At 42.2% G+C, this 12476-nt stretch overlaps 1 protein-coding gene across 1 annotated transcript; it reads right to left on the reverse strand.

The window, feature by feature from the left end:
- Nucleotides 1-9657: 9657 nt before the first annotated feature.
- tmem74 (transmembrane protein 74) lies at nt 9658-11609 on the reverse strand. The gene has a single exon (XM_088013866.1). It carries the CDS (start codon nt 10559-10561, stop codon nt 9701-9703), a length of 861 nt encoding a protein of 286 aa, XP_087869992.1. The 5' UTR covers nt 10562-11609; the 3' UTR covers nt 9658-9700.
- Between the last annotated feature and the right edge of the window lie 867 nt (nt 11610-12476).

The raw sequence follows: 12476 nt of genomic DNA on the forward strand, positions 1-12476 counted from the left end.
TGATGAAACCATGAACTGCATGCCTTGACACCTATGTGACCCTGAAACAACTATATTGCACGTGCACTATGCAGTAGGACAATAACCCAAAGCACTTAAAAAAAATTCACTTCATTTCACTTTTATAAAATGAAAAACAAAAAACACTACAAAATAAAGGAAGAGAGGTCACTTTGTCAAAATCCAGAGCTTTAAATAACTGTTTTTGAAAACTGCTCTGTGCATCTAACCAGTTTACCTTTATTAAATCTCTAAATGATCTGAAATGATTAAATGCGACAGAAAAGCTAAAACCAGACGGATCCCTTAAGGCGGAAAATACTTTTTTCACAATTTCTAATCGAATAGTCAGTTATCGAAACGGATGCACCAGCCTTTCCGTTTGTTGCCTGGGCGACGTTTCATCAGAGGTCATGCTCTGACCTTTCCGGAGCATTTTCTGCCGTAAAACTGGCCAGCGATTGCTATAATTAGAGTAAAAGCAAAGGCGCAACGCGGGGGAGAGAAGCATACAGGAGGCAACGCGTGACAAATGACCACATTAGCAATTTCATTCAAATTCAATCAGCAGAGCCCAGCAGGTCCGTGTGATTTACAACGTACACATTTGCATCATCCATATACGTTCAGAGCCGAAGAGATGGCATATTACTTGCGAAGGCAGCGGCTGTGCATTACTGTATCTCTGCCACTGAATACAGAGCATTAAATATTCACTGCAGCAGATGATAGAGGCAGGGAGAAAAAGAGATGTGAAACCTGCACTGTCTTCCTGCAGCAGCTGAGTGGTTTTACTGTTTGATTGATCCGTCTGATCACCCAGCGTCCTCTCTCGTACCGGCGGCTGAAGGCGCCAGATGGTTCGGAGGAAACGGGAACGGGGAATCGCTGTGGCGATTGTTTTCCAAAAGGTTTCTGATTTGTCAGAGAGGATGCCCATACCAGCAGTGACAGAGTACTTCTCAAGAGCGTTACTGTTGTGACGGCCTGGGTGGGAGGTGGGGGGGGTCACAGGAGATTTGTGTTTTCTTGCAGGCGATAATCAGCTTTTGTTGGTTCTGAAATAATATAAATATGTTGGGGCTTAGAAGTGGCTGCATGGGAAAGAAAGGACAGCGTCAGTATCGAAATGCAAACCAGCCGAGCCAAATGCATTCTCAGCAATAAGCTTTGTGGACAATGAGCTTCCCAAATATCCACTATGCACACACGGACTAAAAATATCTTGGAGGAAAGCAACTGAGAATGAACTCGGATCCCTTTAGAAGCTTGGCATTAGTTTTCCTCTCCAAGGCAATCAATGAGAGATGAATTTTTTATTTTATTTTTCCCCCTCCCCATGTTTTAGCTTCTATGTGGCGAGCCAGCAGCAAGTTTGTTTGGCTTTAATCACGAAAAGCTTAAATTCAATCTGAACATGCTATATTTGGAGTCCGAGGAAGGTTTACAGATTCATCGGGAAAGGTTCCATGCGAAGTTCACGCACATTGGTGATTTGAATAAATTCACTTCCATCACACCACCTTTCCCCACAGAGCGGCTCCCGAAACCTTCGTCTGACAGATACGTTCCAGATGGAGCTGGCCAAACGACTGCAGGAATCAATTTTAACCAGGAAAGGAATAAAATTCCATTATGTTAAGAATTTTAAAAAAAAAAGCAGGAAGTAAGAAATATGATGAAACCCGATGACACAGAGCAAAACTGCTGGTTAGTGGTTGAGCTCCGAAATGTGTATTTATAGTTCTAACACGCTGTTTCAACTTGTCTATTTTATCACGTGATAACGGCAACCTTCATCATTATGTTGGGATTTTATACAGCAGAACAAGAAAAAGTAGAGAGCATCTGGAAAGTGTTCACTTTCTCCACACATTGTTATGCTTTATTCCTAGTTGTATTGAATTAATCTTTCCTCACAATTCTTAACACAATTGTGATTTTTGCAAAAAGTATATCTTATATAAATTTGTAAAAATCACCCCAAAAAAAAAAAAATCCACATCACCATAATGTGGAATATTTTTGTATGGAGTTTTAAGGAAAGATATGAAGTTATAAACATTTTAGCAATAACTTAACAAAATGGAGGAAAAGCTTTTCCAGCTTAATTTATTTGAATTTGTTTAACATGACAACTTCATAAACTTTAACACATTTAACTTTATTTTGAGTACTTGGATTTAAAAAAATGAACACGAAGTTGGATCACCTGTTTTCTTTTTTTAGTGTGCCCCCTTTTGGCTCCGATGTTCCAAAATAAAACAAAGTGCAACCGACGACCTTCAGGTCATCAATTAGAGTTCTCCTGTGTGTGATTTAATCTCAACTTCTGTCGCTCTGTAACGGATTCAAGGATTCAGGTTCGCTAGAAAACATTAATGATCAAACAAAAGAAAAACCGCAGACATATCAGGGTGAAAACACAGGGTTGGTTTGTAAAGCAACACCTCGAGCAATTGGAAATCCCATTAAGAAATGTTTAATAATTTAAAATTTGAAAAAAAAAGAGAAATCTGCAAACAAGACATAGTACTCCACCTAAACGTGTAGACGAGGCAAGAAGAGCGTTAATCAGAGAAGCAGTCAAATGGCTAATTTACTGTACAAAAAAACAAAAAAAAACTTTGTGACTTGAATGAAAATCCAACCTGCTTTATCCCGACTTTCGCACCTTGACACACGCTGGGTGTGTGGGCGATGATTTTCTTTTGCAGGGATGGGAAAAGCTTAGTAGAATTATGGTAGAAGAACCTCTTAGAGGTCGCCTAACCCCTTGAAACCGGGGCAGAGGTTCACCATCCAGAAGCACATCATCCCAAAATATGCAGTCAGAGGTACAGTGGCATAGTCTGGATCCGAGCCAGACACTTGTGTTAAAATGGCCTAGCCAAAGACCAGACCCAAATCCAATTAGGAATTTATGGAAAGACCTTTAAAAAAAAAAAAAAAAAAAGATGTCCGCCAATACTTCCCACCCATTTCAGTAAGTAAACTCAAATGTATCCAACACCTTTGACATTTCTTTTTTTTTTTTATGTTAAAGTCATTTATCCTGTTTCACAGATTAAATTGAGGCAAAATGTTTGTATTTTTTCCATGCAATTCTCCACGTTAGAGTTAATCAGACTTTATTCAGGCAGAAAGTGGAATCATTCTATTTTACATTTACAACTCCAAAGTAAGAGCTCAGCGTTCAGCTCCATCCCATTTGGATCCCATTTCAAATTAGTCACGTCTGCTGAACCAGGCCATATTGCGAAAGTGAGACAGTGTTACTCAAATATACTGTAAAAAATAATTAGATTACACACACACACACGTCTTGGCAAAGACAGGACAGTGGCAGACGGTGACCCCATTAGGAAATTCGCCGATGGAGGCAGTTTTAGCTCGTCTTCGGCCTCACCTGAAGGGATCGACTTACCCGGGAGCCCAGGCAAATATCAATAAGTGTGATTTAGCTGTGCTCTGCTCAAGGATAAAGAGCTTATGTATGAAAGCTCTGAAAATACACTCCAGCTTGGCATGTAGAAAAAAAAAGAGAGAAAAAAAAAAACGCTGTCGCCTCAAACAAATCCCTGATTAAATGCCTCCAACACGTTCACTTGGCTGTATGAGTGGAGGCCCGGATCTGGCTGCCAACCATGACTAAAAGAGAAAAAAGCAGAGGGATGATGATGATGATGATGATGATGATGAGAGGAGGATGTATGTCTACGTCTGTTTATAGCTTCCATTTGTGTTTATGATCCTTTCTGCATTGGGATGATGGCGTTATCATAGATGGCGGAACAACAGAAGACGATTGCAAACATAAACTTGGTCACATTTTCAGCATTTTTCATCTGTAATGTACAGAGCTGTGAACAAAAATTTCCCTGCTTACCCTTCTTTCCTTTTTTTTTGTAACAACTACATGTGTTAGGTTGTAAAGCAAATCGCAACATATTAAGCCATTCAGTGAGAACGTGAGCAGCAGCACCCGTCTGATTGGCCAGTGCGGACGCCATTACAATAATCGATTCGGCTAAAGATAAACGTACGGATTATATATTTAAGATCTTGCCGGAACATTGGTCCTTTAATCCTGCAAATATCCTTCAGGTGACAGAAGGCTGACTTTGTAATTGTCTTTATGTGTCTCTGAAGGTTCAGGTCCGACACCTTGGTTTCAGGCCTTATCGATTGTTTCTAGCTTGAAATAACTGCATGCTGAACCTTGATGATTTACTGCTTGGGTCCAAAAATAATTACGTCAGTTTAGTTTCGGGTTCAGCTGAAGAGAGTTATGGGACATCCATGGATTGATTAGCCGTCCGGTGACACTGTAATGTACGTCTGTGTATCATCCATATAGTCATGGTAAGTGATCTTCTTACTTGCTATAATCTGAGCTAGTGGGAAGCATGTACTGCAGATATTAGATAGGGGCCCGAGGATGAAACCCTGAGGTACCCCGGATTTAATTTTCTTCCCTCTCAAACGAATCACAGGTCCTACACCTGTGATTTTGAGTCAGCTCTCCATTTGCTTCCATAACATGCTGTGGCTCAACCGTGTTGAATGCTACACAGAGGTTCAAACAGAACCAGCAGTGTCGTTCTTCCAAGGTCTGCATTTACGTGGAAGTCTTTATATACTTTGACGAGTGGAACACACCAGTTAAGAGGGATGCGTTTTCTGTTTTGATCAGATTCAGTGACAGGAAAGTCTCTTAGGAAAAGCTCTGGGTAGGACATCAACTGATCTATAATTACTTCTAAGATTTTAATGATTGATTTGGTAGAACTGTGACACTTTCTCAACATTTGTTTGGATTGGATGTAGCAGTGCTACTGAATATGACGTTAATGTGCAGATTAACTCTCCAGTCTTTTTGCATTCACTCCATAAAGAATTTAATAAATTGATTGCAGTTTGTGAAGGAGAGAGTCTGACCAATCAACTGCTTGTAACATTTAGCTAAAGTCCGCTTGGGTTTTACGTAGCAGTACAGTGAATGAACTGATGCACACAATACGCCCGTCTCTTCATGGCTCCAACAAACGAAATGAAAGTTTCAGAGTGACTTTGTCAAATACAGGACCATATATCTGACTGAGGTGCTGCAGCTGTTCATGCACCAAAAGCCCTAAAAGTTGCTGGATTTAAGCAACTCTTCAAATATAAATGGACCAGATTTCCCCACAGCGACGTAAACGTCCCAGTCGTGACAAACAGTTGATGGCAAGTGTGACACAGTCACAGTTACAAGCTTTTGGAAGCAGTTGCTTTCTCACAAAGGGCCATGTTGGTTTTTTTGATAGATTTTCATCCTTCAACAGATTAAATTGTCATTTGAGAATACCTCTCTGTATTTAAATTGGTTATCCTTTTTTTCTCATATTAAACTGAAACACAAATGTGTGATTAAAAAAAACAGAAGAGATCCTGCATGACTGCTGGTCTCGCTGCTGTTGACGTTAAAGTGCATGAGAAGAAGAAACAACCTGCAACTTGGTCTTGTTTTTACTGAAAGCAACAATCGGAGCTCCTAATTGACTGAATTTTGCTTTCAATATACAGTGCTGTCATGTGGGATCTGGATTTACTGCTTCCTTCAACAACAACACTGCCTCATCGCTCTTATTAAATTTTATTACCTTTCCTGGAAATGGCTTCGTTTGACGGTTCATCGCCATTGGGAGCACGCTCCATTGCAATTTTTCAGAAAAATACACAAACATTTGTCAGCTCTAAGGCGAGACAAACCAAAGACGGATAAAGCAGATCCACATATTTTTCACAGATGAGCGCCTACTTCTTTTATGCAGTCTGCTGTTTGTACGTACATATACATATATATATATATATATATATATATATATATATATATATATATATATATATATATATATATATATATATATATATATAAATGCAATTCAAAAGCATTAAAGCGTAGCAACACTGTGACCTCGAGCGCTTTGGCATATAGTGATCAGCCTACGTCTCCCATTAACGCGGGCTGACTCATGTCGTCGTGAACATAAGCCAATGAAACGGGGTCATGCAGCCCTGCAAGTCAGAGAAATGGAAACCAAGGTTACAGAGATGCTGCAGAGAAATTCGTCAGCACTCGTCTTGTGCAAAACAATATTTTACTGCTGTAAAGAAATATCTGTGATTATTAAGTTGCCACATGAACGCCAAGCCCCCTTCCTGCCCCTCACGTGCAACACACAGTATTGGGTTAAAAAAGTGAGAAAATAATTCATACTTATAGTTTTTTTTTTCCAGTTTTTTTTCCCCTAAGATTCTATTGTTTTCACAAATAAAGTTGGGATCTGCTTTGGGGCTATGGGCTAAAAGCTAAAAGGCTGGCTCACTGTTTCCATTATCTTTTGTCCACACAGAGACCAGTTTGCATAAATAATCATTTGTAATAGAATCATATCAAATTACCTAACACTCATTAAGCAGAAAAAAAATTCTGCTTTTTTTGCATAAAACCTAAAATTTTCAGCTTTGCAAGGGAAGGTTAACAAATTTTTTTAGTAAATTTGCATTAAACATCTTAGCTCAGAATCTGTATTTTTACCCGTTGCCATTTGATCAGCAAATCGCTCTAATCACACCGAAACGTGAGGATTTAAGTGTAATAATATCCCGTATTAGAGAGATAATTGGCTCTTTGAAGTCATGGCAGCTTAGGATTTTCGAAGTAGGGCAACTCTTTCATGTGTTATTAGTTGTGCTTAAACCACATCTTTAAAGCACAGGGATGGGGAGAAAGGAAAAGCTGGCTCATAGAGAAAGGCCGATCAAAAACAGGAAAAGTTACAGGCGCTCGGGTTCGTGTTTTGCCAAAGACTCTTTCCGGTGCACATACGTCTCGTTCGGAACGGGGTTGGTGCTGACTGTGCCATGTATCTGCTGGGCGATCAAATGCTATGAACAGAAAGGAAGGAGGAGCGAGAAATGATCAGCTGTAACGTCAAACTGCTCACAACAGTCAAACCGGAGTGTGTCTCCGCCAGGCTTACTGGCTTACCTCAGCACTGCGCCAAACAGGAACTGTCACTGGATATTACGGCGTGGAACCGCTGAGCTGATTCTCCTCCTTCTCGGTGAGACAGGGACAAGCTTCACAGGCCTCTGCTTTCTCCCACTCATTTGCCCGGAGGGACGGGGGGGGGGGGGGTACGGACGGACTGAAATGTGCCCCTGCTCTGCCGTGTCACTGCTGGAAACCTTCACATTAAAAATGAATGACTCCGATAAATAAAAGCCCTCAGCGTTGGTCACAGAAAGCCTGTGAGTGGTTTGTTTGGATTGCGTATGTGATTTGGAATTTTGAGACTTTCTTTGATAAGTTACATAAATGATATGTACAGATTCAGGTTGTAATTTACAGAATTTATGGCGCCCCCTGAGTAAGATTTTTTTTTGGGAGGGGGTAGGAGGGACACTTAAGGTGTCAGATTTCATGGTTTACTGACCCTCACATAATTCACTTCCCATTATTTAATGAATGAACACCAGTATATATACAGTAAATAGCATTTGGGTATCACTGTTTTGCAGCAAGAAGGTTGAGGGTTTGAAGTCTTTCTGCATGGAGTTCGCATGTTCCCCTTGTTGTTTCTCTCCAGATATTCCAGATTCCTCACTAGTCCCTCAAAATGTTCCATAGTTGTTGTTTGTCCAGTTACCCTGAAATGTATTGGGGAGTTATCAAGGGGATCCCCTGCCTCTTTGAAGGACCTTAATGATATGAGTTACAACATTTAGTTTCTATTTTCTAAATAAGTGGCAAAGACCACGGATGGGTGGAAAGCAGTAAATTAATGGGGAAGACAATGTTATTTCTATAATGTATTGAACTCTTGTCATTTCCCGATTGCGGATTTTTATTGCAGATTCAATAGAATCCGGCAGGAGGCGCCAATTAGCTTCATTGTGCTTATAAGTGTCATTTGACAATTTTTTAAGAAAATTGTCTCTGATTATTGTGCGGTTACAGTTTGAATAGAATAGAGCTCCAGCTCGAAGGCGAACATCAGAAACGATTAACAAATGACCAATAAGCGGAATTATCCTGGCATCTCTGAACGGGGGAGAGTCAAGACATCTCACGATTCGAGATCTCGCGACAGTAAAAAAAAAAAAAAAAAAAAAAAAAAAACGACACAATTTACGGTGGCCACGAAGTTGTGTTGTGTTTTGCATGTTCAAAAACACAACAATATTAACTAGGCACAATTACAAATGAAGAAAACACAATGACATTTACAAAACAGAAAAGGCAGAGTGAGATACCTGAGACATCGCTGCTTGGACAACGCCTCCTTTGACTTTAGAACCGGAAATTACACCGGCGTTTGATCTCTCTTTCTCCAGACAGGTAGGCAGACAATCACCGTGCCATGTATTGCCTGAACCGTCAAAAAGAATGAAGCATTTTGGGCTCAATAGCGATAGCTACGTTTCCATCATGTACCTACTGCTAAGAATGTTGAAATTCAGATTTTCGACAAACGCACAAAAGTCAGAATAACTTCCGGTGGCAAACGTTGTCCAATCAGCAATGTCTCAGGTTTCCCAACTCTTCCGGGTTTTTTTTTTTTTTTTTATGTTGTATTTTGTAATTTGTAGTTGTGGGTAGGTAATATTATTGTGTTTTCTTAATTTGTACTAATAAAAATGTTCGGCTGTCTGAAAACACGGATTTCCATCCGCACCTCTACCAACAGTAAATTCTATTTGTCACGAAGAAACTGTGACCATTTACCGCTAAAAATGCTGAGTTAGCGTCATCGTTTGGTACTTTAATGACTCCCGACTGTATTTTGTTTCAAAATCCAAAGCACAGATTAGTGTCACCTTAATTATACTACACTGACCAATTTCAGATTCATGAAAGTTTTATTTTATTTTATTTTATTGTGAAAACATAAAACGGGAAATTTTAATGCATTTTTTGGCATTAGAAACGAATTGAAATGAGGCAAAAAAAAAAAAAATGCAAACAAGTGAAATCTGGAGTAGATTAACCTAAACAGAGCAGATATTCTTTTTAAAAAAATCATTTGTTAGACCAATTTATTTTTTGGAAAAAATGGGAATTAGTTGTCTTTTCAAAAAAAAAAAAAAAAGGGATAAAATCTTGTGTGGTCATTATGAGCTGGTTGTACTCAAAGTTCAAACATTACAGCATATGGCTGATGCTTTTAATCCTTAGTAAATTTTGTGAATGCGAATATAAATGTAAGGTTATTCTTCATAAAAGTAATCACAAATTAGATTTTTTATTCTTTTTCCTCAATGAATTGAAGTGTTCGTTGAGGCTGGTTGAGGCCTAGTTCACTTGGTTTACATATGGGACCCTTAAGGTAGGAAATGGGCTGACAAAATGGCTTGTATTGGGACAGTCCCTGGTTTGCATAGTGGATTCATCTTCATTACCTATACAGTATCAACTCTGTACACAAAGTAGGATCCACATGTCCCTAGAAGTGTTGACTAGAATTTGACTTATTGTTTAAAAACTCAATAATAATAAAAGTCAAATTCTTTTTTTAATGAGAGTTGTTTAGCCCATTTCCTACCATTGGAGGGTTTTGCATGTAATAGTTAGTTCAGCGGTTATAAAATGTGCGTGGCTGACGTTAATCATAGTTCAAAACAAACAAACGTTTCTATGCGGAGCGGCGGTTTAAGCCAAAGTCTCCACCATCTCCTCCTCCAGGGACAAGCGGGCAGACGAGTGGCTGGGGCTGGATCTCGTCTTCAGGCTGATGGAGCCGTACAGTTTGGCCGAGCGCTTGGAGTAGGCCACGAGCTTCCTCCTGTACATCTCCCCCTTCCACATGGAGATCATGAGCAGCGTGGAGAGCACGACGCCGCCCAGCGTCAGCAGGCAGAGTCCCGCGATCACGCAGCGGTCCAGGTGGGCGCCTATCCGGGCGCTCTCCATCTCCAGCCGCTCCATCTCCCGCGCCGACACGCTGTCGCGGTCCACCTCCACGTCCCGCGGCACGGCGTAGGAGATGATCACCAGGGAGATCCCCGTCACCAGGAACGTGACCGCGCTGATGAAGCCGTAGTCCACGGAGCTCCCGGAGCCTTCGCCGAAGGAGAGGTCGTCCTCCGACATGAACGAGAGCTCCGGCAGAGTCTCGGAGCAAGGCTCGCCGTTGCGGACGGGCCTGTGCGAAGTTTTGCAGCCGATCTCCGGGCTGGCCAGTCGCAAATTGACGTTCTCGTCGATGAAGGTGAAGGAGGTTTCCAATTCCTCGTCGCAGCACACCCGGAGCTTCTCCTCACCGCCGGGGGGAGGGCAGAGCTTCCCCTCCGCGCCCGCCCTGCGCTGCGCTGTCCTCGGTGCTGAAAGGCACCGGCCGCGGCTGCCGCTGCCGCGGGCGGGGGCGCAGCCGCCCTCCCCGGGGAGCCCGTCTCCTGTTGATCCGGCCGACTTCCGGGCGTGCTGCACACCGGAAACCCGGTCGAATGCTTCTGGGTTCAGCTCGGACTGCTTGCCTGCCTCCTTTGCGGGAAGCAGCTTCGGGGAAGCCATTCGTGTTTCTCTCTTAGACTTCCTCCCACGGCGTCTCCACTCCACAGCATCCCTAAGAAGTGGACGACACACACACACACACACACACACACACACACACACACACACACACACACACACACACACACACACGCCGGCTCAGGGTTTGAACATGGCAGCCTTCACCCGAGATCTATTTAAGAAAAAAAAAAAAAAAAAACTTGGGTGTATTCTGGCGAAGTTGCGCAAGTGCACGTGTTTATGATTCAGACAGAAAGAGCGCTTTAAAGCTGATGGGTCAGTTTGAAAGAAATCCACGGACGCTTTTCTGAAAGGCGCTTACAGAGCTCGGTGATTAGCCAGAAAAGCCTTCGTATCCAATTAGGAAAACATACCACGTTTAAACCGAGCTTAAGCTAAAGCCATTTGTTCTCTAGTGGACAATACCTGATGTGCACTTACACACACAAACGCGCGCGCACACACACACACACACACACACACACACACACACACACACACACACACACACACACACACACACACACACACACACGTTTGAGTAAAAACTCATCAATTCATGGGAAATGCACGCAAAGTACTGAGGTCCAGCAACATAAAGAAAGCCTATCGGAATGCCCCTGAACACTTTTTTTCTTTTCCTGAATTCAGACACAGGATGTGGCATAAGCCCCTCTGCATAAGGGTGGACCGTGCACAATCCGCTTTTATTTGTTCTTTTCTAATCCCTGACAAAAAAAAAAAAACGCATCAGCACACCGCACTGATATAACAGACAGAGAGGCGGACGGACTCACCGCGCTACCTCAGCATCCCGATCGACTCCTTCTTCTTCTTCCTCTTCCAGCCACAGAACCAGGAGGAGAGATTAGGGGGGAAGAAAAAAAGAAACCTTATCGGCGAGTGTGCTTTGAGTTCCCCCCCATTTCCCCTCCTCCTTCTAATGCACGATGCTGTGGCGGAGGGGAGCTTTCCTTTAGTCCCTCCCACACACACGCTAAAAGAGAGAGAAAGAGAGAGAGAGAGAGAGAGAGAGAGAGAGAGAGAGAGAGAGAGAGAGAGAGCGCCTATGAATCGCTGAAAGGAGCGCCGTCGCTATCTGTGAGCCGATTGAGATCACTGCCAGTCAGTCAACACAAGCGGAGATGAGGATTTGAAGGCTGATCCGAGGGAAGACCCGGAACTTGATTTTTTTTTTTTTTCCCTCTCCCCTCCCTTCTGGTCAGAATGCTTCCTTCCTTTGGAAACAGTCCCAACAGATGCCCATTTGCCAATGAAGTCGGGTCTTTTTTTATGATGTCACATGAGATGAGCACTCTGCGTATCCGTGTGTCTCTGTATCCAGGGACGTCTCTAGGGTTAAAATACACAGGTGGCTTCCTCCCCCCTCCGCCCTCCCTGGGGTTGGCAGCAGAAGGAGTGTAGAACATCCAGATTCCAAAAGACGGGGCGATGATGCACGTATTGGTCTCTTTTAAAATTAGATACAACATCTCAGCAATATTCACGACACAACCAGAATTCTTTGTTTGGTCCTTTGTTTTCAGAGTAAAAGTTTTACGCTTTAAAAAGGAAGTTTTTGTCAAGATCTCGGATCATTCCTTCTCTTTGTTTCACCTTAGTTATTCTCCATTTTTAAGTAGATAAGTCTGCTCTTAGTTATTTAAGAACATGATTAAGCTTGTCTCTGATCATGTTTATTTCTTGTGTTTAGTTATTTGTTGTTACTGTTAGATTTATAATTTCCCCAACTACCTTCTACCCTCTCTCTCTTTCTCTCTCTCTCTGTCTTTCCCTCAGCCTGCCTCCTCCTCTCCTCTCACAGCTGCACTCACTCATCTCTCCAGGTCCATTGTTCCATCAGTCACACCCTCAGCATTTGACCATCCACTCCTCGCTGGATTCTTCTGTTACC

This window comes from Poecilia mexicana, unplaced genomic scaffold, assembly GCF_051168715.1.
Source record: "Poecilia mexicana isolate PSO_F unplaced genomic scaffold, ASM5116871v1 scaffold_16, whole genome shotgun sequence".
Classification (NCBI taxonomy): Eukaryota; Metazoa; Chordata; class Actinopteri; order Cyprinodontiformes; family Poeciliidae; genus Poecilia; species Poecilia mexicana.